General features: G+C 37.3%; 1 protein-coding gene across 1 annotated transcript in view; it reads left to right on the top strand.

Annotated features, from left to right (window-relative positions):
- The window catches only part of TM9SF2 (transmembrane 9 superfamily member 2), a 65,791-nt gene extending 39,837 nt beyond the window's left edge, over window positions 1-25,954 (top strand). Inside the window, exons 8-17 of the mRNA XM_017503559.1 lie at window positions 690-769; window positions 1,537-1,645; window positions 7,350-7,482; window positions 9,824-9,943; window positions 11,967-12,024; window positions 14,960-15,119; window positions 17,093-17,244; window positions 18,337-18,448; window positions 22,113-22,284; window positions 25,259-25,954. Coding sequence (XP_017359048.1) covers window positions 690-769; window positions 1,537-1,645; window positions 7,350-7,482; window positions 9,824-9,943; window positions 11,967-12,024; window positions 14,960-15,119; window positions 17,093-17,244; window positions 18,337-18,448; window positions 22,113-22,284; window positions 25,259-25,326 — 1,164 coding nt within the window. The 3' untranslated portion in view covers window positions 25,327-25,954. The remainder of the gene's footprint in view (window positions 1-689; window positions 770-1,536; window positions 1,646-7,349; window positions 7,483-9,823; window positions 9,944-11,966; window positions 12,025-14,959; window positions 15,120-17,092; window positions 17,245-18,336; window positions 18,449-22,112; window positions 22,285-25,258) is intronic.
- The last annotated feature ends 661 nt before the right edge of the window (window positions 25,955-26,615 follow it).

Raw genomic sequence — 26,615 nt, forward strand, 5'->3', positions numbered from 1 at the left:
GGCGGAGGTTGCGGTGAGCCGAGATCGCGCCATTGCACTCCAGCCTGGGTAACAAGAGTGAAAAACCGTCTCAAAAAAAAAAAAAAAAAAAAATTGAAGGGAATGTTTTCATTAATGAAGTTTCCTAAAATGCAAGTTTATCATTATGAGAATTGTAGGCAGTGTTCCACATCTATTTTTTAAAAACTTTTGGCAATACAATATAGTTTTGATATTTAATATCCCTGTATGATGTTTCATTTTGCAAACCTAGTGCAGTAAACAGTATGTATTTCTAGGTGTTAAGAGCTCAGTGTGCCTAGGATGACTGGTCTGATTAGCTGTTTCAGGCATAAAGAAAATAATAATTATTCAATTTCATTTCATTGTTTTTTTAAAAAAAAAAGCTACATAGAGCTCTAAATTTTTACATCTAAACTAAACATCTAATTATAATTTAAAGCAATACTTTTATTAGGTATTACTAGGATTTTTTTTTTTTTTTTCTGCTCGATCTTACTCTGATTTCCCCTAGACTTTGGTACATCTGAAACTCTCTGAATCTCAGGACTAACCAGAGTTGTGATAATTTAGAAATTGCAATCGTTGACTCAATGGAAGGGCAAGCTTTGAATGGGATTTTTTGTTGTTGTTTTTCTTAGTATGTTGTCAGCAGATGTTTACTTAAAGAGATTTTTTATCTCCTCTAGGAAGATAAAAATATCAGATGGGCTTCTAGATGGGACTATATTTTGGAGTCTATGCCTCATACCCACATTCAGTGGTTTAGGTAAGATTACAGAGTTAGCCTGCTTTTTGCTTTCTGCTTTTCTACCCTGTGTCCCTCTGAACATCTCATTTACTGTCAGATCCTCTCTGCTTTATTCAAAACACTGGCCTTGGGTTCAAATCCTGCCTTTCAGTTGCTGATTGTGAGTCACAGCAGGTCCCATAATTTTTCAGCATCTGTTCTTTTATCTAGAAATACCCACCTCATAGGATTGTTGTGAGGATTAAAGAACATAATGGGACAGAGCATTTGAGGACGTTGCCTGGCATGTAAGAGTGTTCAGAAACAGAGCTGCTGTTGTTGCTATGACTTTATTATTATTCCCTTCAAACATGATTCAAAACTTTTATCTAGAAAGCTGTGCGTGCTGCCCTAACCCTCCTTTTCCTATTGCTGTCTCATCTTTTTGACACTCACTAATTTACTGAGTAGTTGTTCTTCAGTAAATTTCTTGAGGGCACAAGCCAATCCTTTGTTGTGGCAGTGATTTGGGCACAGTAGTTATTTCATAATATTGACCATGTACCAAGAAATTCCAGTCCTAAACAGACTACGAAACAGTATTATGATAAGTATATAATGTTATTTATCTGTCTACTTGAGGGAAACATTGAAAGAACACAGTTGTGGATTTTAGGTAGTTTTCGTTTTGAGATTTTGATTGTCTGTTTTAATGTTCCTCATTAAAACAGTAAAGAGTTTTTAAAAGAGTTTTACAGTTCCTAGGATTAAGCTACAGAGTAATCATGATGTGCTTATTTCTACAGCATTATGAATTCCCTGGTCATTGTCCTTTTCTTGTCTGGAATGGTTGCTATGATCATGTTACGGACACTGCACAAAGATATTGCCAGATATAATCAGATGGATTCTACGGTAAGTGGAAACATTTTAACTAGTCTTTAGCCTGTCAAGGACGCTGTTTATTGTTATTTTGGGAAAAGGTGAAATAATAGCTTAGAATATGCTTTTAAAACATTCTTCTAAAAAAAGAAATTCTTCTCAAAAGCTATCTTGAATTTACACTTTCAAATAAGAAAGCAATACTTAAGAATTGTTATTCTTGGCCAGGCGTGGTGGCTTGTACCTGTAATCCCAGCACTTTGGGAGGCCAATGTGGGCAGATCACCTGAGGTCAGGAGTTCAAGAGCAGCCTGACCAACATGGCGAAACCCTATCTCTACTAAAAATCACAAAAATTAGCCAGGCGTGGTGGCAGTTACTTGTAGTCCCAGCTACTCAGGAGGCTGAGGCAGGAGAATTGCTTGAACATGGGAGGCAGAGGTTGCAGTGAGCTGAGATCATGCCACTGCACTCTAGCCTGGGTGACAGACAGAGCAAGACTGTCTCCAAAAAAAAAAAAAAAAGAATTGATATACTCTAGAAATTGAGTCGTCAGTTGTCAGCACCGGAGCTGACATGCTCACAAGCCTCCTCTGTCGGAATGGACTGGTGCAGCGTGGGGTGTAGTTGCGCAGTTACAGTTCCGTTAGGATTCTCCATCCCTGACACATACCCAGTTTGTCAAACCACAAAGCTGAATGGAATAACTCCTGAGCAATTTTTATTTGTGTGTTTAATTTTTTTTAATTAATTTTAACAAATTTGTATCATTTCTACCTTTTGGTGTATTCAAAATAATTGCATGTCCCAGCCTCTGTAGTCTCAAATTTTTTAAGTTACAAAATGTTATACATTTTCTACTCTTCATTTCATAGCAGCATAATAAAAGAATTTTCATAAGAATCACAGTAATTTGGAATGAATGCAAACTCAGTTTTTTATTATATTCTCTTCCCCTAGCTTCTTAAGCCTCCTCTCCCCCAACCTGTCACCTGTTCTGATTGGGAAAAATATATATGAATATTTATAAGCTTTTAATATTTGTACTCTATACCCTCTTTCCTATGATTTTTATTTATTTTGTGTCTTATTAAATATTATATTAATTTTAAAATACTCTGCTCATAATTGGCTATTCCAAATAATTGCTGTTAATGGAGTTTTGTCTTAATTTGCACAGTGTCGCCCTGTGGCACACGGGCCAGTGATGTCCCTGCTTCCACTCCTGTCCTACTTCCCATCTTTTAGCACAGCAGTCAGAGCAAAACTGCTCAGACAGAAATGAGATCATTTCACTACAGAGCACAGCCCTCCAGGGACTTCCTATTCACTCAGAGCCAGAGTTAGGGGCTTTACAGTGGCCTCTAAGGCCCCATGCTACCTCAGCACCCTGCTTCACCTATGCCATCTACCTTGATGTTCCTCAGACGGGGCAGACACAGATTCCCACCTCAGAGCCTTCACACTCACTGTTTTATCTGCTTAGGATGTCCATCGCTCATTTACATGACTAGTTCCCTTACCTCCCTCCAATCTTTACAAAATGTGATCTTCCCTTTGAGCCCCTCCCATCCATTCCATTTAAGTTACATCCTGTCCTGCACATACCCACACATCCTGTTTTTTTGTGTAGTGCTTATTACCATCTAATGTACACTATACTTTCGTGACTTATTTTGTTTATTGTCTTTGCAATGAGAACATGTACTCCTGAGAGTAGGGATTTTTCTGTTACACTCACTGTGGTATCTGGTGTTTTAAACAGAGCCAAGCTTATAGTTGGTTATCCTCTGGGGAAAAAAGTCTCGCACATTTAGATTCACAGGATTCTTCTAATTTAGGGGCAATAAAATATGAAGTACTAGTCGGAAATTCACCAAATTTACAGTAAAGGACAGATTTAGATCTCTAGAGATTCCAGACACTGGAACTCTTCATTGCAGATAAAACATATGAAAAAGTAATAGCTCAGAATTTTTCAGACTAGATGAAAAGTAAAAATCCACAGATACAGAAAACAGTGTATCCTGAGCAGAATAAATAAAAAGAAATCCACATCTACATCAATTGTGACAAAACTATAGAACCTTAGAGAAAGGAGATTATCTTAGAATCAGCCCAAAGGAAAAAAGACTCAGCATCTACCAAGGAAAAACAATTAGATTGATGATGGAAGTGCCAAGACTAAATATCGTTAAATTGGCGAGAGGAATTATTTACATAGAATTGTGTACACAGAGAAGTCATCTTTCAAAAATGAAGATGAGGCCAGGTACGGTGGCTCACACCTGTAATCCCAACACTTTGGGAGGCCAAGGTTAAAGAATTGCTTGAGCACAGGAGTTCAAGACAAGCCTGGGCAACATAGGGAGACCCCATCTCTACAAAAAAATTTAAAAATAAAAAATTCACTGGGCATGGCAGTGGCTTACACCTGTAGTTCTAACTACTCGGGAAGCTAAGATGGGAGGATCACTTGGGCTCAGGAGGTCAAGGATGCAGTGAGTTGTGGTCACACCACTGCACTCCAGCATGGGCAACAGAGACCCTGTCTCAAAATTTAAAAAAAATAAAAATAGAGAAGAAGAATGAAGGTGAGGTGTTCATCTTTTACAGATGAATAGAAACAGTTGACTTCAAGCTGATCTTCATGGAAAGAATTTATAGAAAACTTGAGCAGATAATAAATAAATAAAGTGAATCCTAAAGGGAGATTTAGGATTGGTGAACAAAGAAATTCCATGTAAACCTTTTCTGTGTATAGTAAGTCTAAATGTAGAGGTTAGCAAATGTATATCAACAGGAGAAAAACAGATGCTTTATTGAATGGTATTGGGATAAAGGGGGAGGAAAGGTAAATTCCAACTTTATTACTTAAAATAATGTACGTGAGAATCTATCAAACACTGGAAGAGCGTATGTGAAGTTATGTTTAAATCTTAATGAAAGGTAGAATTTTATAAGTATCACAGAGAGACAAAAGCCATAAAAGAAATTATTGCTCTGTGATTACTGTTTGTTCACCTGGTGCATTGACAGAAATATAAATGTTTAATATAAGTCTGTGTTGGGGAATTGAGGACATGAGGATGTAAAGTGATGTAACCTTTAGAGAACAATTTGGCAATACGTGTCTTAGTTTATAATATAAATTGACCCAAAAATTCCATTTGTAGAAATTAATGAATGCAGAAGATTTTTTTTTTAAACAATAAGCATCTTGTTTTTTATAAATAGCAGAATATAAACAACCCAAATATCTGTCAATAGGGAACAAATTTTGTAAATTATAGAATATCCATATTGTAAAATACTATGTAATCACTAAAAAGAATGAGGTAGCCATATATACAAAGAGAAGCATCTTCATGATGTCATTAGACTAAAAAAGCAAGATATAAAACAATGTGTATAATATGCAACCGTTTTTGGGGGAAAAAAAAATGAGAAAATCTATTCATGCATTGCTTATATATAGGTAGAATATCTCTGCAAGAATAACAAGAACCTAGTCACATTGGTTTGCGGCAGAACAGGGAGCCTTTCTCCCTGGGGGAAACTTAGTTTTCACTTACACCCTTTGATATTTTTAGTGCCTGCTTAATAAAAAGGAATCAGAAATGGCCCCCTGTTAATACTACCCCACCTAAAAGAAGAGATGCATGTTTTCCTCCCCTGCTTTTTAAGAGACATTCACAAATCTGAAGAGATTAGAGTGCCCAGTTTCTAGTCCAACACTTAATAAACTCAGGTTCAATCTTGTTTCCATCTGTGGAATTCCACCTGTGCCCACCAGGTTTTTTGAAGCCAATCCCAGATATAATTATAATTCACTTAGAGCCTACATCCTTCCAATAATACTTCAACTTTGTATATTCCTTGCAAATGACCAAGCAGAGTCTAATTCCCAAGTGTAGGAAAGTATTTTATACCAAGGGGAGGTAAATATTTTGATTTTTACTATTGTCTTAAAAGTTAGATGTTTTTATTTATTTATTTATTTGTTTGTTTGTTTGTTTATTTTTGAGACAGGGTCTCACTCTGTCGTCCAGATTAGAATGCCGTGATGCAATCTTGGTTCACCACAACCTCCACCTCCCAGGCTCAAGTAATTGTCCTGCCTCAGTCTCCCGAGTAGCTAGGATTACAGGCGCATGCCACTACCGCCCAGCTAATTTTTGTATTTTTAGTAGAGATGGGGTTTCACCATATTGGCCAGGCTGGTCTTGAATTCCCAACCTCAAATGATCTACCCACCTCAGCCTCCCAAAGTGCTGGGATTATAGGCATGAGCCACTGCTCCCAGCCCAGATATTTTAAAAGTAGGATTAATGCCTCTGTACAGTTTTCCACATTTCAAATTTCTGTTGATTTATATTTACTTAAAAATATAAATTTAATATATTAGCAATAGCATTGTCTACTGCTTGAAAAGGTAGTAGTTTGAATGGGGATTCCAGGGAGGGATGCCAATGTACCCTTGAGGGAATGTTGACAGAGGAAGCTGAACAAGCAGAGGCCAGATTCCAAAGATCTTGTAAGCTGTACAGTTTGAAGGTCATTGAGAAGCTGTTGAAGAATTTTAAACTGCAATGATATGACCAGATACATGTTTTAAGAAAATTACTTTGAATATTATGTTGAGAATCATCCAGTGCAGGGCAAAATTGGAGTTATAGAGACCAGTCAGGAGGCTGTTACAGAATTCCCAGAGACCAAGGAAGGTGGCACGGAGGAAGGAGCTGAGTGGACAGATAAATGTGGAGTATGTTTGGGAGGTGGGATGGAGCTGATTGACTAGTTAGTGGTGGAGAGTGTAGAAGCTGAAGAAAAGTCAGTGAATGACCCCGGGTTTCTGGCTCAAACCACCAGAATGATCCCTCTGGCTGCCGTATTGAGGATCAACTGAATAGTGGCAAGGGCAGGAACAGACAGGTTTAGTGTATATTCAGTAGTCAGGTAAGATGGGTTGACTTGAACCAGGAGGGTGGTGGGCATCCTATGGATATATTTTGGTGGCAGAGCCATAACATTTGTTAGAAGGTTGTGTGCAAGGTAGGAAAAGAAGGGAAAAATCATGGATGACTCTGGGGCTTGGGGGACTGAGAAGCTGGAAGGATGGAGTTTTTATCTACTGGAATCTGTAGGAAGAGCAGATTTAGGTGGGGAAAGACAATCTGTTCAGTTATGGATAATTCCGTTTAAGATGTGTATTATACAACCAAGTGAAGCTGGTAATTAGGTACTTGTGTGTGTGTCTGGAGATCAGGGCTGCAGTTTGGGCTGGTGACACAAACTTATTAATATGTTTACAGCCATGTTTACTGTATTAGCAGAGTAGCTATAATAGGAGAGCTAATGCCATTTGCTTATTGCGGAGATTAGTAAAAGTAGGTTGAAGAGGATAGAGTGTGACTAAAAATTGTCATCAAGTTGGATCACAAAGCTTGACTTAGAACTAGGTAGCAATCACATTATCTTTATAAAATTTCTCAATAACTATATTTGTAGACCTTAATGTCATAAATTCAGGAAACTGACATAGAAGACAATTCAACAAAGCCATATAAAGCTCCATGAGTCAAGCTCTGTTCTTCAAAATTGAAATAGATACTAACATTTGTAAGTTAAAAAAAAAAAGTTTTTTCTGCAACAGCATATTCATAAATGAAAAAACTGTCTATGGTTGTCTTGTTGATACCATAAGAACATTGAACTGATTTCATTCCGCTTTTAGGAGGATGCCCAGGAAGAATTTGGCTGGAAACTAGTTCATGGTGATATATTCCGTCCTCCAAGAAAAGGGATGCTGCTATCAGTCTTCCTAGGATCTGGGACACAGATTTTAATTATGACCTTTGTGACTCTATGTAAGTGTTAACTGAAAACTTTAAAGTAGAAAATACTTTCTAAATATAATAATTATTTAAAAACCAGTTTTTCTAGGTGGGTAGGTAGGCTAGATTATTTCTGAGAGTCTTTTAGTTCTCAAAATCTGGGTGCTTTGGCTCTAAGTGACTTGGGGCAGGGTTAGCTTCACCCAAAGACTGATTGTTGGTCTCTCCCTTCAGCTCTTCAGAGACAAGCCTTTGTCAGGGAAGCACTGGGCTGGAGGTGAACAGGTCCTGAATACCTCAGCATCTGAGTCTAAACAGCCCAGAACCAGGACCACTTGGGGTCTCTATTACCCAGCCTTCATGGGCAGGCACAGTCTGATTAGGGTTCCAAGATATTCTTGTCTTCCACAGAGGAAAGAGGTGGGAAGAGAGGGGATGGGGCAGGAAGCACTTTATAGACTTTTCTCATCTGGGGAGGATTTAGGAAGCAGGAGCTCTGTTTCTCTAGAGAAATCGAGTGCGTAGGAAAGACCTTCCTCTGTAAGAAGGACCTCTTTGAGCTACCTCAACAACTTCAGAAATTGTATCTAAATTTTTGCCAACTAGGACAATTTTTTATTTTAATAGAAGTTCCTTAGAGGTATTGATAGTCCCAGGAGTGGTTCTGAGATGACCTCTGGGTATATGTTAATTCCATTGTCTTTCGGTTTTCTTAATTGGAAGAGAAAAAAATGTTTATGAATAGAATTTTCTAAATTTACCTTTATTTAATGTATTTTACTTTATTGATGCCTGCTACTGATAAGTAACAACAAATGAATATTACTAGGAGAATTCAGAAACTGACCTTTAATAAGTTTTTAGTAAATATTTGTTTTTATGTTTGATTGCATGTTAAATACATACTACTCTAGTGATTTTTTTGTTAGTGAAGTTCTTCTAAATTTTTTGGATGAAATTAATTATATAAATGCTTTGCAAAGAGCAATATCATTTCCAAATGTCTGGCACTGAATAAGTTTGGGAACCACTGACTCACACCTTCAGGCTCAGTTTGAAGACTAACTAGAACATCTTTTTTAAATCTACTAACAAGGAAATACAGCTTTGATAGGTGGAGCTAGAATTTGTAAGTATGTCACACTAAAGAGAAATATGTCATGCTAAAGAGGGTAGGTCAGGAAAAGGCATCTTAAAAAAGGTTTGGACAGAGGGTAGTGTGAAGGCACTAGATGCCAGAGAACCAAAGTAGACTTAGAGCAGAATGAATGCTTGAAGATAAATGGCTTTCAAATCTTACAAGGAGCTGTCTTCCGCCACGGTCTGGTCTTCATTGGGGTCAGCTAGAAAAGTGAACTTTTAAGGAAGGAAAGTTTCAGAGAGCATAGGCTAGACTATGATGGGAATCATTTTCTTTAAGTCCTCAAATAGGAACTTTTGCTGAAGGGCAGTCCGTTTTTCAGGCAGGGGAGGAGAAAAGGGTTGCATCTTAGCTGAAATCCGGTACATCTTCTAAAACTACCCTGATGTGTTTCCTGCTGATCATGATTCTGGTGCTTTGGTCAGAGATGTGTGTGTGTGTGCTTGGTTACATATGTGCTTGGTCATGCACGTTTTGGGGGAAACAGTAGGGATTTGTTGCTGCTGGGATTAGAACGCCATCTGAAACTCTTCTCAGCAGTATCCTACTCACCTTGGGATTCTGAGCACCTTATAACTTCTGAGCCCCAGCTTAAAGCTGGGAATCTCTATGAATATAATATAGCATTTTTATTCTCATTAGTAGGAAGGCTTATAGAGAGAAGAGCAAACAAAGCTAACCACATGAATAAGGTAGGGCCAGGGTTTCCCCACATCGCTGACCAGGTCCTTCAGTGATTTGTGAAAAGCTAATGGCCCTGTAAAATCTTTCTCCCTCATTTTGTTCTTTGATTATCAGATTCTGTATATCTCTTAGTTAGAATGTTGTAAGGTTTTTTTGTTTTGTTTTGTTTTTTTACCCCCAGGGGACCCTGTATTTTTCAATGAAAGTGGGAAAATTTCATAGTGGGAACATAATCATTTATGTTAATTTTAAAGGCTATACTTGAATCTCAGAAGAGCCAAATGCACTTTTGAGCAGCCAGTCAGCCTCCCCTGATCACAGGAAGGATGAGGTGTTCTGGACTCCGACAAGAAATTTCCAAAGTGAATTTGCCTCGTGTATGATCAGATTGGTGCAATTCATTAAATATTACTAAGATTCAGTATAGCTGCATGGTAGGATAGCACATGGTTTTTCATGAATTAATTAAAAAATGAGAGTTTCTCCATCATTTCACAACAAAGGAAACAGAATGATACCATGTATAACCTTTCATTACTTGTGTTTTAGTTTTCGCTTGCCTGGGGTTTTTGTCACCTGCCAACCGAGGAGCGCTGATGACGTGTGCTGTGGTCCTGTGGGTGCTGCTGGGCACCCCTGCAGGCTATGTTGCTGCCAGATTCTATAAGTGTAAGTCAAACCCACTGTGACTGGCGTCTGATCAGGAAGGGCCTCTGCTTCAGCTATGGGTCTGACCTGGGTATCAGATGGTGATGCTCTGTAAACAGTGTGCCTCACAGGGGTCTGGTTTTAGTTAAAAGGAGCCTGCTTGGTGATTCCTTTTATGACATGAGTGACTATCCCAAGATTTATTTGTTCGAAAATGTTTAGTGAAACAAGCAAATTGTGGTGCTTACCCACCATCCCCTCCCTCTTTTAATATTTACAAAAATAAACTTTCAAGTAAACTAAGATCTCACTTTTTTGGAGAGCTGGGAAGTTACTTTCGCAATATCATTAGTCACAATCTCTTGTGGTCTTGCTTTCTAGAAGTAAAATAAAGTTCAATGAGAAAAAGGGTCAGGGCCACAGAGCAAGGCCAAGATGGGACTGGATGGCTTAGAAAGCAACTGGCAGGATCAGCGGGGGGCAGAGTTGGCCCCACAGGAATGCCACAGTCTTGTCTGGGATATACAGGGATTCCTTTGGGTCTGTCTATGAAAATGTTTTGTGGTGAAACACAGTGGAGTTACATGGGCAACCTGAAGGTGGGATTGGGTCATCTCAGCCCCAGGTAGAAGACTAACTTAGACCTTGCCAGACACAGTTCTCTCTTGAGTATGTGTAGCCCTGTATGTATGTGTGTTTTAATTTCTGTGAATTTTGTCGAGTTGTTTCTTTCTCCTTTACTAAAGGAGGTAGGATTAGGGTCATCATATGTATTTGAATGCATACAAAATACAGTCGGACCTCTGCCTGCCACACAAGCCTTACTTCATGCTGCACTCCCTTTCTCACGATTTCAGCCACACTGGCTTTCTGTTGGTTCCTCAGCCAGGCTGCCTGCCTTCTCACACCCCATTGCCATCCACGCTCCTCCCACTACTGCCTCCCATCCTTCAGGTCTCCCCACACCCTGTTCCCATCCATGCTCCTCCCACCCATGCCTCCCTATCCTGCGGGCCTCCCCTCTGCCTTCACACAGCCCATTCCCTTCCATGCCTCTCCCACTAATGCCTCCGCATCCTGCAGGTCTCCCCGCTGCCTTCCCACACACCGTTCCCAGCCACAAACCTCCCACCAATGCCTCCACATCCTGCTGGCCTCCCCACTGCAGATCATGTATTATTTGAATTTTGACTGGAGTTGTGGTAAACCCAGCATCAGTCATTTTATAAGTCTCTTTATCAGAAACACTGTGAGTTCAAATCATGATACACATATATGATTTTACATGTATATATAATTTTACCAATTTCTTTTAGGGCACGTGGCACTTAAACATGCCTATAAACAATGTTAATTTTTTTTAAAAAAATCACAACTTCTGACATCTCAGCCACTTTAATTTCTGACTTTAAACTGGGAGCAGAAGTGTACTTTCATTTTTTACTCTAGCTACTTCAGTATTTGAATTTTTTAAACTGGAAAAAAAAAACAAATTGGAGAGAGGCAAAGGAGAGTAAAACATTTATTAGGAAGCATGTTCTGTCAAACGGCCATAAGCCTTCTACCCTTCTTAGTTGCCTTATCTGACACACTCACTTCCCAGGAACCACAGTGTTAGAGAGGAGTTGGCCTACTCTGGAAATTTAAATGTGTTGCACATAAGGCTTGACAGTTCCCAGTTTTATAACAAATTCTGAAACTGACTGCAAGATAAATGAGAATCCCATGTGCCCTTTCTGTACCTAGGCCCATTGATTGTTACTGGCTCAGGGTTTAAGGATTCTTTTGGTTGTGAGGGGAAAAGAACTGATGACTTTCCTCTGAATCCCTGGAGCAGGACTTATCTAGGGAATCCCATGTTGTATGTCTCAAATTTGGATTATTTAATAAGGGAATATCACATGGTATTTGCTAGTACCATTTTCTAGGAATGAGTACTCAGTGCCGTCTGAAAGTTTAGCAAATACCAGACTTGTAATATAGATATTTGTTTTGCTTTAAAGAGAAGTCTGTATTTATACCACTTTTGTTTCATTCTGTTTAGCCTTTGGAGGTGAGAAGTGGAAAACAAATGTTTTATTAACATCATTTCTTTGTCCTGGGTAAGTGAATTTTTCAAGAATTACTTTCTTAACATAATTATATGTCCCCACATTTTCAGTCTGTGGCTAATCCCCTGTGTCTCGAAATCATGTACCTAAAAAAGTAAATTTAATTTTTGAAAAGGGGTAAAAAGTAAATATTTTATAAACATTTGCCAAATGATTACACCATGTCTTATCTGGGGAAGTACCTTTAGACAGGAAAAATGTTTTAGTTGTCTTCTCTTTGAAGTCTTTCTATTTCTTGGTTTTTAGTGGTCAATCTGATGTGGTGGTCTGTAGGGCTGCATTTAAAGCTTTTGACCCAGTCACAGGAAGGAATCGTTACCTGAAGATAGTTCAGGCAAGCATATGTTTTCCCATTTTTATCTAAAGCATTGCCACTTTTTGGAGGCAATGAAAGTACAGTAAGATACACCAAAAATAAAAAATAAGCAGCCACCACAAATCCAAAACAAAACAAAATCACTTCACTCTCTGGAACTGTGAATTCTCCTCTCAATTATTTGATGTGATTCTGGTCCCAGAAGTAGAACCCATTTCCTCCTAAACCTGCCCATTTCTGGTTGGGAAGAACTGACCTGTGAACAGATCATAGCAATAAAGAAAGCCAAAGATGAAGTCTGGAAACCAAAACTGTTCCATTTGCAGGCTAGAAACGCAAGCATGATGGCAGCAGCATTTTAATACACATTTGGGATAAATATTCTCTCTGATTATCACCTCCACCAAAGATTCACATTCTTTTCAGTTACTGGTTCTATCCAAATTTTTATGCTTTTCTCAAGCCATATCCTTTCTTTTCTTTCCCTCTGTCAACTCATGAGAGTGTCCTTCCTTACCAAGACTGATTTCCTGCAGAATCTCCGAATCTTGCTTTTCAGGCGTCTCTCCCTCCAATCCCACACATCTTCCATTGCTCCTGTTTCATATGTTCTGCTTATGTGGTTCTTTTATTCCTACAAATATGCTCATGTCTCCCCTAAAAAGGGATCATAAGCATCTTCCCCTCTTATTTCTATCTCATGTCGTTTGTGTTCCCAACAAAATGCCTTGAAAAAAATAGTCTGTACTCCTTTCTTCTCATTTCTCAGTAAACACTTGCAGTGTAAAGCCACATAATCCATATTTTTCTCCATCATTTTACTGAAACTTCTAAGTTTACCAATAATGTTCCCATTTTCAAATCCAGAAACCATTTCCTCTCTCTGCCTCTCTGTATTGTTTTACGTTGGAGCACCTTCTCCTTGAAACTCCTTCCTGTTTTGGCTTCATAGAAATTGTCCTGTGCTGGTTCTTTTATGTCTCTGATCAGCCCTTCTCGGATCGGTATTCTTCATCCTGCTCTTAAGCGTAGGTGTTTACCAGCAGGTAAATAGAGTGTGCTGAGAACTCAAGTATTCAGGGGCTGGGGGACTTGGTGGTCACCTAGGAATAGAAGGAACATTTAATAACAGGAAATCTAGTCATATAATTATACATAAATAAACACCTCCATATAATTATTACAACAGATGCAATAAAATGACCTTTGATAATATTGAGCGTTGTTTTCAGGCTTTTAAAAAATTTAATAGAGAAATATTGCCTTGTATTAAAAAGAATCTTATCTCTACTTCAGAACCAACATCATTGATAATAAAACACTAGGAACATTTATTGGTGCATACTCTTTCATCGCTTGTTATTTAAGTTCTATTCACAGTAAAGGAGGAAACAGGTGGATTTCATCTTATTATTTATAGATGACATGATTTGTATACAAAGAACACCAATTTTAATTTTAACAGTAAAACTTGTAGAATTAATAGAAAGAGTTTGGCAAATGGCTAGGTATCAACTAATGTTCCAAGATCCTAAATACCACCATTAACCAGTTAAGCGTTTTAATGGTAGTGGTAGTTATGCTGGAAGAGTACTCTATTCATAGAAAACCTACCCAATAGGCCTGAAATAACCTCTCAAAGTATGCAGATCTATAAGACAAGCCTAGAAGATTATTAACTAGTAAAGAGACAGAAATTCACCATGTTTCCTGATGAAAAGACCAAGCATTGTGAAGGTGTTTGGAGATGTCCGGGGGCTGCTGGGATGAAGAATACGGAAGTAGATCCTGTATCCGTGGCAGCATGCTAGATGTGGCACCATGAGCCAGAGGAACTGTTAGATAAGTGATGCTGGGACAACTGATTCTCTTTATGAAGAGAGAAAGTCTTCCGTTCTAGGTGGCGTCAAACCTAAATGCAACAGGTGTAATTACTGTATGAGAGCATCTTTATGATCCCAGGTTAGGGAAGGCTTTCTTAAACAGAGTACACAAAGGATAAAGGGGAAAATTGTAACACTTAAAAGCTGTGTGGGGTAAGTAGAAGTGATTATTGTATGATTACAACCATATTTTTTAAGATGTATTCAGAAGAAAGACTGAAAGGAAATTACACACATTTAGATGTTTGGGTTTAGAAAAACCCACAGACTATGACAGCAAGATATTTAACAAGGATTTAGTAAGTAGAGCATGTAAATAACTCACGTACATGACTTGGCAAGACATGCAGCCCAAATGAAAACTAAGCATGATGTCAGCAGCACAGCACAGAAGGTAAAACCAAAACAGCCAACAAACACTGGACGCTTGCTGCAGTTTTCAATAAGAAATACAAAGGAAAACAACAACCTGACAATTCCAAGTGTAATGAAAATATGTAAAGAACTGACTTTCATAGGCTGCTAGTAGGAGTTTAAGTCAGGCAAGCCCAATCTGAAGAGCAATTGGGTAGTTTCTAGTCAAGTTTTATATTCACACATCCTGTGATGCAGCAATTCCGCTTTCTTTGTATATATATTAGAAACATAGAAGTTGTAATATTAATTACATATTATTGTTACATTTTGTTAACCTTGATTTTACCCAAAAGCCTGTTGTGTCTTTCAGGATTGTATTTGCTGACTTCTTTATAATGAATCTGATCCTCTGGGGAGAAGGATCTTCAGCAGCTATTCCTTTTGGGACATTGGTTGCTATATTGGCCCTGTGGTTCTGCATATCTGTGCCTCTGACGTTTATTGGTGCATACTTTGGTTTTAAGAAGAATGTAAGTTTATAAGTGTTAACTTAGATGAATTTTAGCTGCAGCAATTAGCATATTTCATCTCAAAAGATATCGTAAAAGTGTGTAAAGATGTAAACTTGTCCTTTAGGGTCTGGATTTCATAGAATATTTTATAAACAGTATTATTTAGGAATGTGGGAGAGGTTACAGATGTAAACTTAGGTTTCAAAGTGTCTTAAGTAAATAGAAGCTAATACAGATTATTTGGGAAAGAAATGCTGATATAAACTAATGAAAACATGTTTAATTTATTTATACTATATATATAAATTATTGTGTTATGTTTTTTAAACCCAAATTAGGCATTTTTTTTCTCTTAGCTGTAAGTGTTTTATTAATTTTAATTTTTTTTGCAGAGATTGGGTTTCACCATGTTGGCCAGACTGGTCTTGAACTCCTGGCCTCAGATGATCCGCCCGCCTCGGCCTCCCAAAGTGCTGGGATTACAGGCATGAGCCACCTCTCCCAGCCAGCTATAAGTGTTTTTAATGCACAAAGCTTAACTAAGTAAGCAGAGAGGATGGGTTAAGAAGTCACTTTAAGAAAAGTAGCTGCAGAGTTCAGAGTAGCAAATGTTTGTGATATGTAGCTTTGAAATAAATTGTATCTGCTTCCCTGCTAATACTGGATTTTAAGGAAGATTGTACTCAGGTGGATTATACTCACGTTTCAGTCCTTCCCCTGGTTTCTCTCCCACCCTTAGTCAGCCTTCTCTCACTTTGCTGTCCCCTTCTGCCCTCAGGCTAAAAGGAAAACAAACAAACAAACAAGATCTTATTCTTCCATCTCATCAGTATCCTTCTCTAACTGCATTTCAGTATCCCTGCCTTTTCCTGAAAATATTGAGTCCACAGGGTAAAAGAAAGACTGTGTGGTTAGTATACTTTGTGAGCAGGACCCAGAAGTCCCTGGCAGAAGCTGGCACTGCTCCACAGCTTCTGCTGTACTTTCATGCCTGGCTGCTGAAGGATTTTTTAAAAATTATTTGGCATTTGTTTAATTTATGACTTCATATATCTGAAGTAGTGAACTGAGAGGTTTGAATTTTTTAATTACATGGATTAAATAATTACTTGAAATTCCAAAATTTTGCTGTTGAAAGTTTAAAATATTTCTATTTAATATCAGCCTGGGAAATTAAAAAAAAAACATTTAAAATGTAAGTATTGGAGAATGATATACATGATTCCCTCCCTGTATATTCATGTATCTACATGTAACATTATAATCTAGTCTGCGGAAGTACGCTCTTAATGAAAATACCAAGTTTAAAATTTTGATTTATCATCACAAAACTATAGAAGGATGCTTTTAAACTGCCGTACAAGAAAATGAATTTTTGCGTCTGTACCCTTCCCCCCTCGTGTGGCTGCTTGTGTACTTTAGGTTCCAGTGACTTTTATACCACCATGTAGTATGTCATGAAAGAGAGAAGGGTTGAGAATACCACCAACTCCTTGTGGTTATAAAACTTCATGCAGCCATTCATTATTGTTTTCATGTTCTTAGGTCTTAGTTAAATGAGCAATTTTAATAAAGATGACATTGCCCACCTCCAAATAAAAATACATTGACCGAAATTCCAGAACCAGCTGATTTCTTACAGTACATAAGTAATGAAAATGAAAAGCCTAACTCTGCCTTTTTATTAGCTGTTATTTTCCACATATTCTCTTATCTCCTGTGTACTTCTTCCTGTGTCTAAAGCCATTAGTCAGTGGATAACTGCTGGAGACAGTATTCACTTTTTCCAGTAGACAGACTGAGGATTGCCCCTGATGGCACCTGGTTCATGGCTTCTAAAGACAAAATTTCAGTTTGACGTCTTAAGTAGACTTTATTGCAATTAGGGACAACATGGAAGCTGGAGAAAAGCAGGCAAATAATCTTGTGCAGAGAAGAATATTTAAGACAGATACATAATTAGGAATTCTTTCTTTCTTTCTTTACTGAAGGCCATTGAACACCCAGTTCGAACCAATCAGATTCCACGTCAGATTCCTGAACAGTCGTTCTACACAAAGCCCTTGCCTGGTATTATCATGGGAGGGATTTTGCCCTTTGGCTGCATCTTTATACAGCTTTTCTTCATTCTGAATAGCATTTGGTAAGCTAAGGACAAAGTTCTCTCATCCTCATTAGCATTATATGTAATATTTTCTTTTTGTTTGTTTATGTGGTTTACTATTTGTATCTTATAAATGTAAGCAGTTCTCCAGTAATCAGAAATCTTAAAAGCCAAAAGCTTATTTTTATCTTTTCTATGTGGGAAAATGAACAATAGTGATAACAGGTAGTATAATATGAATTGAAGGCTTGTTAATTCTTACACTTCCTTAATTCTTATTCTTCATTCTCAGAACTCTGTGAGATGAGTGTTATCCCCATTTTATAGAGATGTACATGAGGCTTTGGAAGTTCAGTAATTTGCCTGTGTTACACAGCAGCCCTGTGACAGGAGATTAACCTAAATTTCTCCAAACCTATGTTCCTAACTAATCTGTACAGCCCCACAGAGAGGATCCTCTGAGCACTTGGAGAGGATTGGAGAAGGGGTTGGTCTAGATGACCTGCAAAGTCCTTTCCAATTCTCAGATGCCTTCGTTCTCCGATTGCTTGTTCACATGTAAAAACTCGTAAGAGTAATTTTGAGCCATTCTCTCGTGTGTCTGTGTGTGTATAAATATATAGTGTTATATTCATGATTGTTATTGGATCACATTGACATATGTTACAGAAAGTACCAAGGTTGGAGGTTACAGAAAGTTAGAACTAAATGTGAGCTTTTTAGTGATTACAACATATCTTTCTTTCCCCATCGTTATACTAATTTTCCAAATTCAACTGGTTTTATTGTATGTGATAAGAAACGGTTACGTATTCTTAGTTGGCTCTGCCTTTTCAGTAAGTTTTTATCAAATATGCCTGGCGCACCAGGAGACGAGTAGACTAGCCAGATGGGAATAAATAGAAGTTTCAGGCCTCCCTAAGCAGAAGGCAAAGTCCAGTGACATTGGCATATTCTTCCTGCTCCTCCCCTTCACACCCCATCACCATCCCAGCCTATGAGAATTCATCTTGTTTGGTTAGTTGAGAGAAAAAGCAAACCTTTTTAGTCCAAGAAGAATGAAAAGATTGTGTTATGTGTTATGTCAAATTGAAAATATTTATAGTTATATCTTGACGTGTTTGATTATAGGTCACATCAGATGTATTACATGTTTGGCTTCCTATTTCTGGTGTTTATCATTTTGGTTATTACATGTTCTGAAGCAACTATACTTCTTTGCTATTTCCACCTATGTGCAGAGGTATGTATTTATAACCTTGGCATATTGCAATTTGTATATTAATTGAAATAATTTCTGTAGATATATGTTTATTATGATAGAAATTGACCTGTATTCCTAAATGAAATGTAAGCTTCTTTAGGATTAAGATATCCTAGTTCGGTATATTTAGTTAGAGATTACTATTAGAAACTTTAAAATGTTAATTTTCCGAGAATGGTATGTTGTGCTAAATTTTCACTGTTGTTTTTTAACCGACTTAAAAATGAATACTTTTGTGATATGTTTCTATCATGCCTGAGATAAAAGAATATATAATCATATTAAAAAAATTTTTTAAATTTTAGACTGAAAATTTAGTAAAAGTAAACGTAAGAAAATTCATTAAAAAGTTTCCATAATCACATTGTAAGGAGTTCTATTCATGGCAGCATTGAAATGATAGTATCCTTATGTAATATGTAGAACTGAATTTTAAAGATTTAGATTGTGTTAAATCTATTATATATTGGCAAAAAAAATCTAACTTTATTAAACTTAGTATGTTATTCAAAAAATTGAGATTAAATCACATAACAGAAAATGAACTATTTTGAAGTAGACAGTTTAATGGCACTTACTTATATTTACAGTGTTGCACTGCCACCACCTCTGTTTAGTTTCAAAATATTTTTATCACCCCTAGTTAAAGCCCCATACCCATGAGCAGTTACTCTTCATTCCTCTCTTCCGCCAGGCCTTAGCAACCAATAGTCTGCTTTCTGTCTGTTTGCCCGTTCAGACATTTCTTATAAATGGAATCATATAATATGTGACCTTTTGTATGTATTTTCTTTGACTTGGCGTGTTTTCAGGGTTCATCGTGTTGTGGCATGTAGAGTACTTCATTTCTTTTTATGGCAGAATGATAAATTTGTTTACCCATTTATCCATTGATGGGCATTTGTGTCGTTTCTGCTTTTTGGCTGTTGTGAATAATGCTGCTGTGAACCTTCATGTACAAGTTTTCATCTGAGTACCAGTTTTTGGTTTGGGATATATATCTAGGAGTGGAGTCACTGGATCATATGGTAGTTCTTTCTGTTCAATTTTTTGAGGAACTACCAAACCTTTCCACAGTGGTTGTGCCGTTTTACATTCTCACCAGCAATTTATATAGGTTCTGTTTCTCCACATCTTTGCCAACACTCACCTTCCATTTTTGAAAAAATTGTAGCTATCCTTATGGGTGTGAAGTGGTGTCGCATTCTGGTTTTGATTTGCATTTCCCCATTGACCAATGATGAGCATTTGTACTTGTGTTTGTTAGCCATTTGTATGTCTTCTTTGGAGAAATAGCTATTCAAGTCCTTATCCTATTTTTAAATTTGGTTGTTTGTCTTTTTGTTAAGTTGTAAGAGTTATTTATTTTTCTGGATAGAAGATTTTTATCAGATTGTGATTTGCAGTTCTGGTTCTGTAAGTTATCTTTTCACTTTCCTGATAATGTCCTTTGCACAAAAGTCTTAAATTTTTATTAAGTCAAATTTATCTATTTTTTTCTTCTGTTGCTTATGCTTTTGGTGTCATATCTAAGAATCATTGCCAAATTAGGGCTGAGTGTGGCGGTTCACACCTATCTGTAATCCCAACACTTTGGAATGCTGAGGCGGGAGGATCACTTGAGCCCAGGAGTTTGAGACCACCCTGGGCAACATAGTGAGATATTGTCTTTGTAAAAAAAAATAACAAAATTAGCCAGGCATGGTAGCACACACCTATAATCCCAGCTACTTGGGAGGCTGAGATGAAAGGATCACTTGAGCCCAGGAGGTCTAGGCTTCAGTGAGCCATGATTGCACCACTGCACTCCAGAACCTGGGCAACAGAGTGAGACCTTGACCCCACCACCTCCCACAAAAAAGGAATTAATTGCCAAATTCAAGGTTATGAAGATTTACCACCATGTTTTCTTCTAAGTTTTATAGTTTTAGCTCATGTATTTAAGTCATTGATCCATTTTGAGTTAGCTTTTGTATTTTGTATGATGTGTAGTGTCCAGCTACATTATTTGACATGTGAATATCCAGTTGTCCAGCACCATTTGTTGAAGAAGCTATTCTTTCCTCATTTAATGGCCTTGGCCACCTTGTCAAAAGTCAATACGGTTTATTTCTGGATTCTCCATACTATTCCAGTGGTCTGTATGCTGTCCTTAGGCCTGTGCCACACTATTTTGATTACTGTGGCTTTGTACTAAATTTTGAAATCAAAAAGTCTGAGTCCTCCAGCTTTGTTCTTTTTTACAATTGTTTTAACTATTTGGAGCCCCTTGCAATTCCATGTGAATTTGAGGATTAACTTTTCCATTTCTGCAAAAATGGAATTACTGGATCATTGGAATTGTGATTGAGATTACACTGGATCTGTAGATCATTTTGAAGAGTATTGTTGTCTTAACAATATTAAGGCTAACGGTACATAAACACAGGATATCTTTCCATTTGCTTAGGTCTTCTGTCATTTCTTCCCGCAAAATTTTCTAGTTTTCATTGTTCAAGTCTTCCACTTCCTTAGTTGAATTTCTTCCTAGATATTTTATTCTTTTGAAGTCTATTTTAAATGGAATTGGGTTTTTTGGTTTTGGGGTTTTTTGTTTGTTTGTTTTTTTGGGTTTTTTTTTGAGACGGAGTCTCACTCTGTCTCGGCTCACTGCAACTTCTACCTCCCAGGTTCAAGCAATTTTCCTGCCTCAACCTCCTGAGTAGCTGGGATTACAGGTGTGTGCCATCACGCCCAGCTAATTTTTGTATTTTTAGTAGACATGGGGTTTCACCATGTTGGTCAGGCTGATCTCAAACTCCTGACCTCATGATCCACCCACCTCGGCCTCCCAAAGTGCTGGGATTACAGGTGTGAGCCACTGCGCCTGGCCTGGAATTGAATTTTTAAATTTCCTTCTCAGATTGTTCATTGCTGGTGTGTAAAAACACAACCAACTTTTGTATGTTGATCTTATACCCTGCAATTTTGCTGCATTTGTTGATTAGCTGTTGGGGTGTGTGTGTGTGTGTGTGTGTGTGTGTGTGTGTGTGTGTGTGTTTAGGATTTTCTAATCTTAGTTTGCTTTTTTCATATATTTATTTTTCACATATTCCAAAGGGCAAGAGAGATAGTGTTCTCTTTTAAAAGATCTTCTGCTAAGCTATAAGCCACTTAAAAGCAAGAAGAGCTATTTTAATAATCTACGTTGTTTAAATTATGTTAGTAGTAACTGAAATTGGATTCCAACCAGGCCTTAATAGAATAATCTTCTTCCTAATACAGAGTTGACTAGACTTTAATGTAAGTAATATTAATGTTGAGCCATGTAAGTAAGTTGTAGGCTATTTGTACATTGCTTTTCTTTGGGAGGGATAAATTTTGAAATACAGCATAATGCTCTATTATTCATAAACAGTTTAAGCTTCTTCCACATATTTTTAGCCAGTTTTTAAGCAGCCCCACCAAAGACAGTGGGTACTTCTTAGCACCTTTAGTGAGGAGTGAGGAATGGGTGAAGTTCAACAGGAGAAAGAGCCTGGAACTGACAGCAGAAAGTAGATTGGGGGCTGTCTCATTTATTATGCTTGCTTTGAACCTTAGTAAGCTACATGTTACCTGTTAATTGGAATGTAATTCTTGTTCTTTTTTCTTTACTATCTAGGATTATCATTGGCAATGGCGTTCATTTCTAACCAGTGGCTTTACTGCGGTTTATTTCTTAATATATGCAATACACTACTTCTTCTCAAAACTGCAGATCACAGGAACAGCAAGCACAATTCTGTACTTTGGTTATACCATGATAATGGTTTTGATCTTCTTTCTTTTTACAGGTAAAAATGGAAGTGATTAGTTTTATTTTATAAGTTTTTAGACAAATAATTTATAAATGTTTGTCTTTTTTAAAACCCATAAAGGCTTATTCTGTTAGTCCTTCTGTATTTAGTCCTCAACACAACTAGGCATAGTTGGGTCTCCCCACCTGTGAGATGCATAAAGATGGTAAAACAGAAGCTAGGGGAAGAAGTTTAAGCAGGGTCGTAGTTGTGGTAAAGGTTCAGGGACACGTGGGTCAGTACAGCCCACAGTGGAAAACTCATGATTTTCCTGTGTTAAGCTCTTAAAGGTACACACAGTTGGTTTTTTTGGCCACTTCAGAAATAGGGTAGAAGCTATAGTGACTTAAGCTTAGGAGTAAATAGGGACCGAGGAGGTGAAGTCAGGATGATGGTGAGAGTAGGTAGAGGGCATCAAGGAAGGATAATAGGACATCCCTTAATCTAGAAGTTTAAAGCTAGAAGTTTTTATCTCCACTTTAAAATTCAAGCACTGAATAGGATATAGTGTGTATTATATTGGTGTTAATTTTATGTATGTATATATCTTGTCTAGCCAACTAGATAAAAGTTTTCTGTGTCTCAGAGTCCTGGGTGCTTAGTAAACATTTGTGGAGTGAGTGACTGAACTTAAAAAAAGAAGTATAGCACCTTTCTTTGTCACAAGTAATACTGCGCAAAGTGTGCATCTAAAATTTTAGCTCATCATACATGTTATGGAAGAAAATACAGGAGCAAAAAAGAAAAGAACAATTTTTTTTTCCAATGAAAACTTGTTCTACTTTTCACTCATCTGTTAGCGTTTCAAAGCCTGGAGTCGGGTTTCGAAGTGCCTCCGCTGCTCCCTCAGGCTTCAGGCACTTATAGCGATTCTGTATTCCAGGCTATTGATCAGATAGGGGGGGTGGGGGGTCGTGTCTTGGTGCTACATGATAGATTTCAGTCTAGAGCCATAAATTTTAATAAGTCATCTATAAAACAGCAGTAGCCAGTGAAACAAGGAATGACAATGACTGTTTTTGTGCCCTATCCATGTGTCTATAAATGCATATATAGAATAATTTATTCCTAGCCTACACATCAAAAATAATGATCATTGTGAATATCTTCTTTTTCTAGGCATATAATACGGAAAAATGATAGCTTAACCATCACTTGTATGTTATTGATTTTGATTTTTTTAAAAACGGAGTCTGACTCTTGTCACCCAGGCTGGAGTGCCGTGGTGCAGCCTCGGCTCACTGCAACCTCTGCCTCCCAGGTTCAAGCAATTCTTCTGCCTCAGCCTCCTGAGTAGCTGGGACTACAGGCCCCTGCCATCACACCTGGCTAATTTTTGTATTTTTAGTAGAGACAGGGTTTCACCATGTTGGCCAGGCTGGTCTCAAACTTCTGACCTCAGGTGATACACCCACCTTGGCCTCCCAAAGTGCTGGGATTATAGGCATGAGCCACCACGCCCAGCTGATTTTGATTTTTAAAGTGTTATCTTTTCATTCATTCAGAGCTAAACACATTTCATAATCTGAATTCTGGAGCCACATCAAATTGAACCAACCAGTTAACCAGTAACTTATAGTGTGCCTCACTTTGTGGAAGCGTTCTGGATAAGGGAGTAGTGACCCCTTTACCTTTCTCTAAAATAGGATGTGGCCTGTATTTGCTTCAGAACTCCAGAGCAATGCCATTTTATTTTATTTAAGTCAATCCATTTTATAAAACAGAAGTAATTATTCTGTCACAAAAGGAAAGATGCCATTTTTAGTATGTACATATATTCCATATTAAGAACAAAAGTAACTAACGTAAGTTTCTTAGAGTTACATACCCTTTTGAGCATGCAAAAGATACATTTGTGTGTCCTCCAAAACACACATAGTGCCTTGCACATAGTAGGGCCTCAGTACCTGCACAGAGTAAGGATGGGTATAATGACGTTTGTGATTTCCCATGGTAATGTTCCATGTATAGTCTCTTGATTTAGAAAATCTCCTTTAATACTGTCTCTGAGTACTGCATTTTAAACAACGAAGAAAACCATTGGGGGTTTAAATATAAAATGTATGCAAGGACTATTTATATCCCCTTATGTGTGCATATGCAAGGAGTACTACACTTGAAGTCAGAAAAAACACATTTGAATTCGGCCGCAAGTACCATCATGTGACCGTGAGACAGTCACTTAACCCCTTTGAACCTCATTTTTGTCTCATTGAAAGAGTGTCCCCATCTAGCATTCACATTCTTTGGAATCTAGACTGATACCTGAAAATCAAGGCATGCATTTTTTTCATGAATTATCTCATTTACTCTACATAACAGTCTGTTATGAGGACAAGAGGAGGCAGTGAGGAGAGAAAAATTTCTCCCTGTTTAACAAGATAAGTGGGCTTGGAGATGTCAGTCAGCTTGCCCAAGATGATATACACAGTTGGTAACAGAGTTGCTCTGTTCTCTGGTACCATGCTGTCTCATTTTCAGCCAGGATGCATTTTTGTTATTATCCTAATCATGTCACTTTTAACATTTTGAGAAGACCTACTGAATTATTTTAATTATAGTTCTTTCAAGACTGATAACTTCCAATAACCGTACTTGGAAAATATCCCCATTTAATCATTCCTTGAACCTGTTGATGTTTTCATATCATACCCTAAAAAATTCTAGTAGTGTTTTCCATTTTGTTATAAAATACTCTTAAATAGGAAAGGACAGCTGACATCCTTCAGTATTTTCTATGTAGTAAGGAAAACTTATAGTAGAAGAATTTTCTACCAATTTTTGTAAGAAACTTGATTTGAGATGGTTGTATATTTTTCAGGTGTGCTCATAGATCTGAAGTATATTCCTGGTGGGTAATAGTTTATAGTTTTGTGACTTTTTTTAAGGAACCAGTCATTGTAAATCTGTATTTTTGTGTAAAGTATGAAACTTCCTTTGAAAAGGGTTTATTTTATTTTTTCTCTTATAGGAACAATTGGCTTCTTTGCATGCTTTTGGTTTGTTACCAAAATATACAGTGTGGTGAAGGTTGACTGAAGAAGTCCAGTGTGTCCAGTTAAAACAGAAATAAATTAAATTCTTCATCAACAAAGACCTGTTTTTGTGACTCCCTTGAGTTTTATCAGACTTATTGGCCTAGCAATCCTTCAGAAACAACGTAATTCTAAATACACCTCTTCCCATACACCTTTCCCTATAAGATGTGTCTTCAACACTATAAAGCATTTGTATTGTGATTTGATTAAATATATATTCAGTTGTTCTCAATGAAGAGCAAATTTAAATATTATGTGCATTTGTAAATACAGTAGCTATAAAATTTTCCATACTTCTAATGGCAGAACAGAGGAGGCCATATTAAATAATACTGATGAAAGGCAGGACACTGCATTGTAAATAGGATTTTCTAGGCTCGGTAGGCGGAAAGAATTATTTTTCTTTGAAGGAAATAACTTTTTATCATGGCAATTTTGAAGGATGATTCCTATGATGTGTTCACCAGGGGAATGTGGCTTTTAAAGAAAATCTTGTATTGGTTGTAACTGTTCATATCTTCTTACTTTTCTGTGTTGACTTCATTATTCCCATGGTATTGGCCTTTTAAACTATGTGCCTCTGAGTCTTTCAATTTATAAATTTGTTATCTTAATAAATATTATAAAAATGTCTTTGTTGCATCATTACCTATTATATATTCAAGGAGGTCTGTAAATACAAATTTATTTACCAAGGGTGTTTTGAAATGATTTATAATATTTTATCAGATTTTATTGGATTTTTTAATATAACACTTTCTGAGTTTTGATCTGAATGAAATTTCACAGTTTAAGGCGTTGTCTAAAATGTTCACTGTGAGACCATAGAGGAGGTTCAAGTCATGCGTATCTAGACAGATGAATAATCTACAAGTACTTAAGGTGGGCCTTACTACATTGTCATTAAGGAGTTTTAGTTTTGACTTGTTTTTCAAAATACAGTATTTTAAGTCAGGTTTTATCATCTATACATTATCAGTGACTAGCAAGTCTTCAATGTCATTGTTTTAATTTAGATTTCACAAACAGTTTTACTTCTAAGAGTAAAGAAATGCACTGTTTGTCTTTCACATTCATCTAACTGAAATCCATGTATGTAGAATATAGAAATGTGGGGTGATTCAGAAGTATCAGTCTGCTTGTATGTGTGAGCATATTCATTTGTATTTTAGGGTCTCTGGTTGCTGCTTAGGAGAGCAAATCAGATACTGTCATTAAACTTACAACTAAAATTAGTAGCTGTCACTTATATGATGTTGCTGGTCTCTCTCTCTCTCTCTCTCTCTCTCT

Source organism: Cebus imitator, unplaced genomic scaffold (genome assembly GCF_001604975.1).
Source record: "Cebus imitator isolate Cc_AM_T3 unplaced genomic scaffold, Cebus_imitator-1.0 Scaffold312, whole genome shotgun sequence".
NCBI classification, from domain to species: Eukaryota; Metazoa; Chordata; class Mammalia; order Primates; family Cebidae; genus Cebus; species Cebus imitator.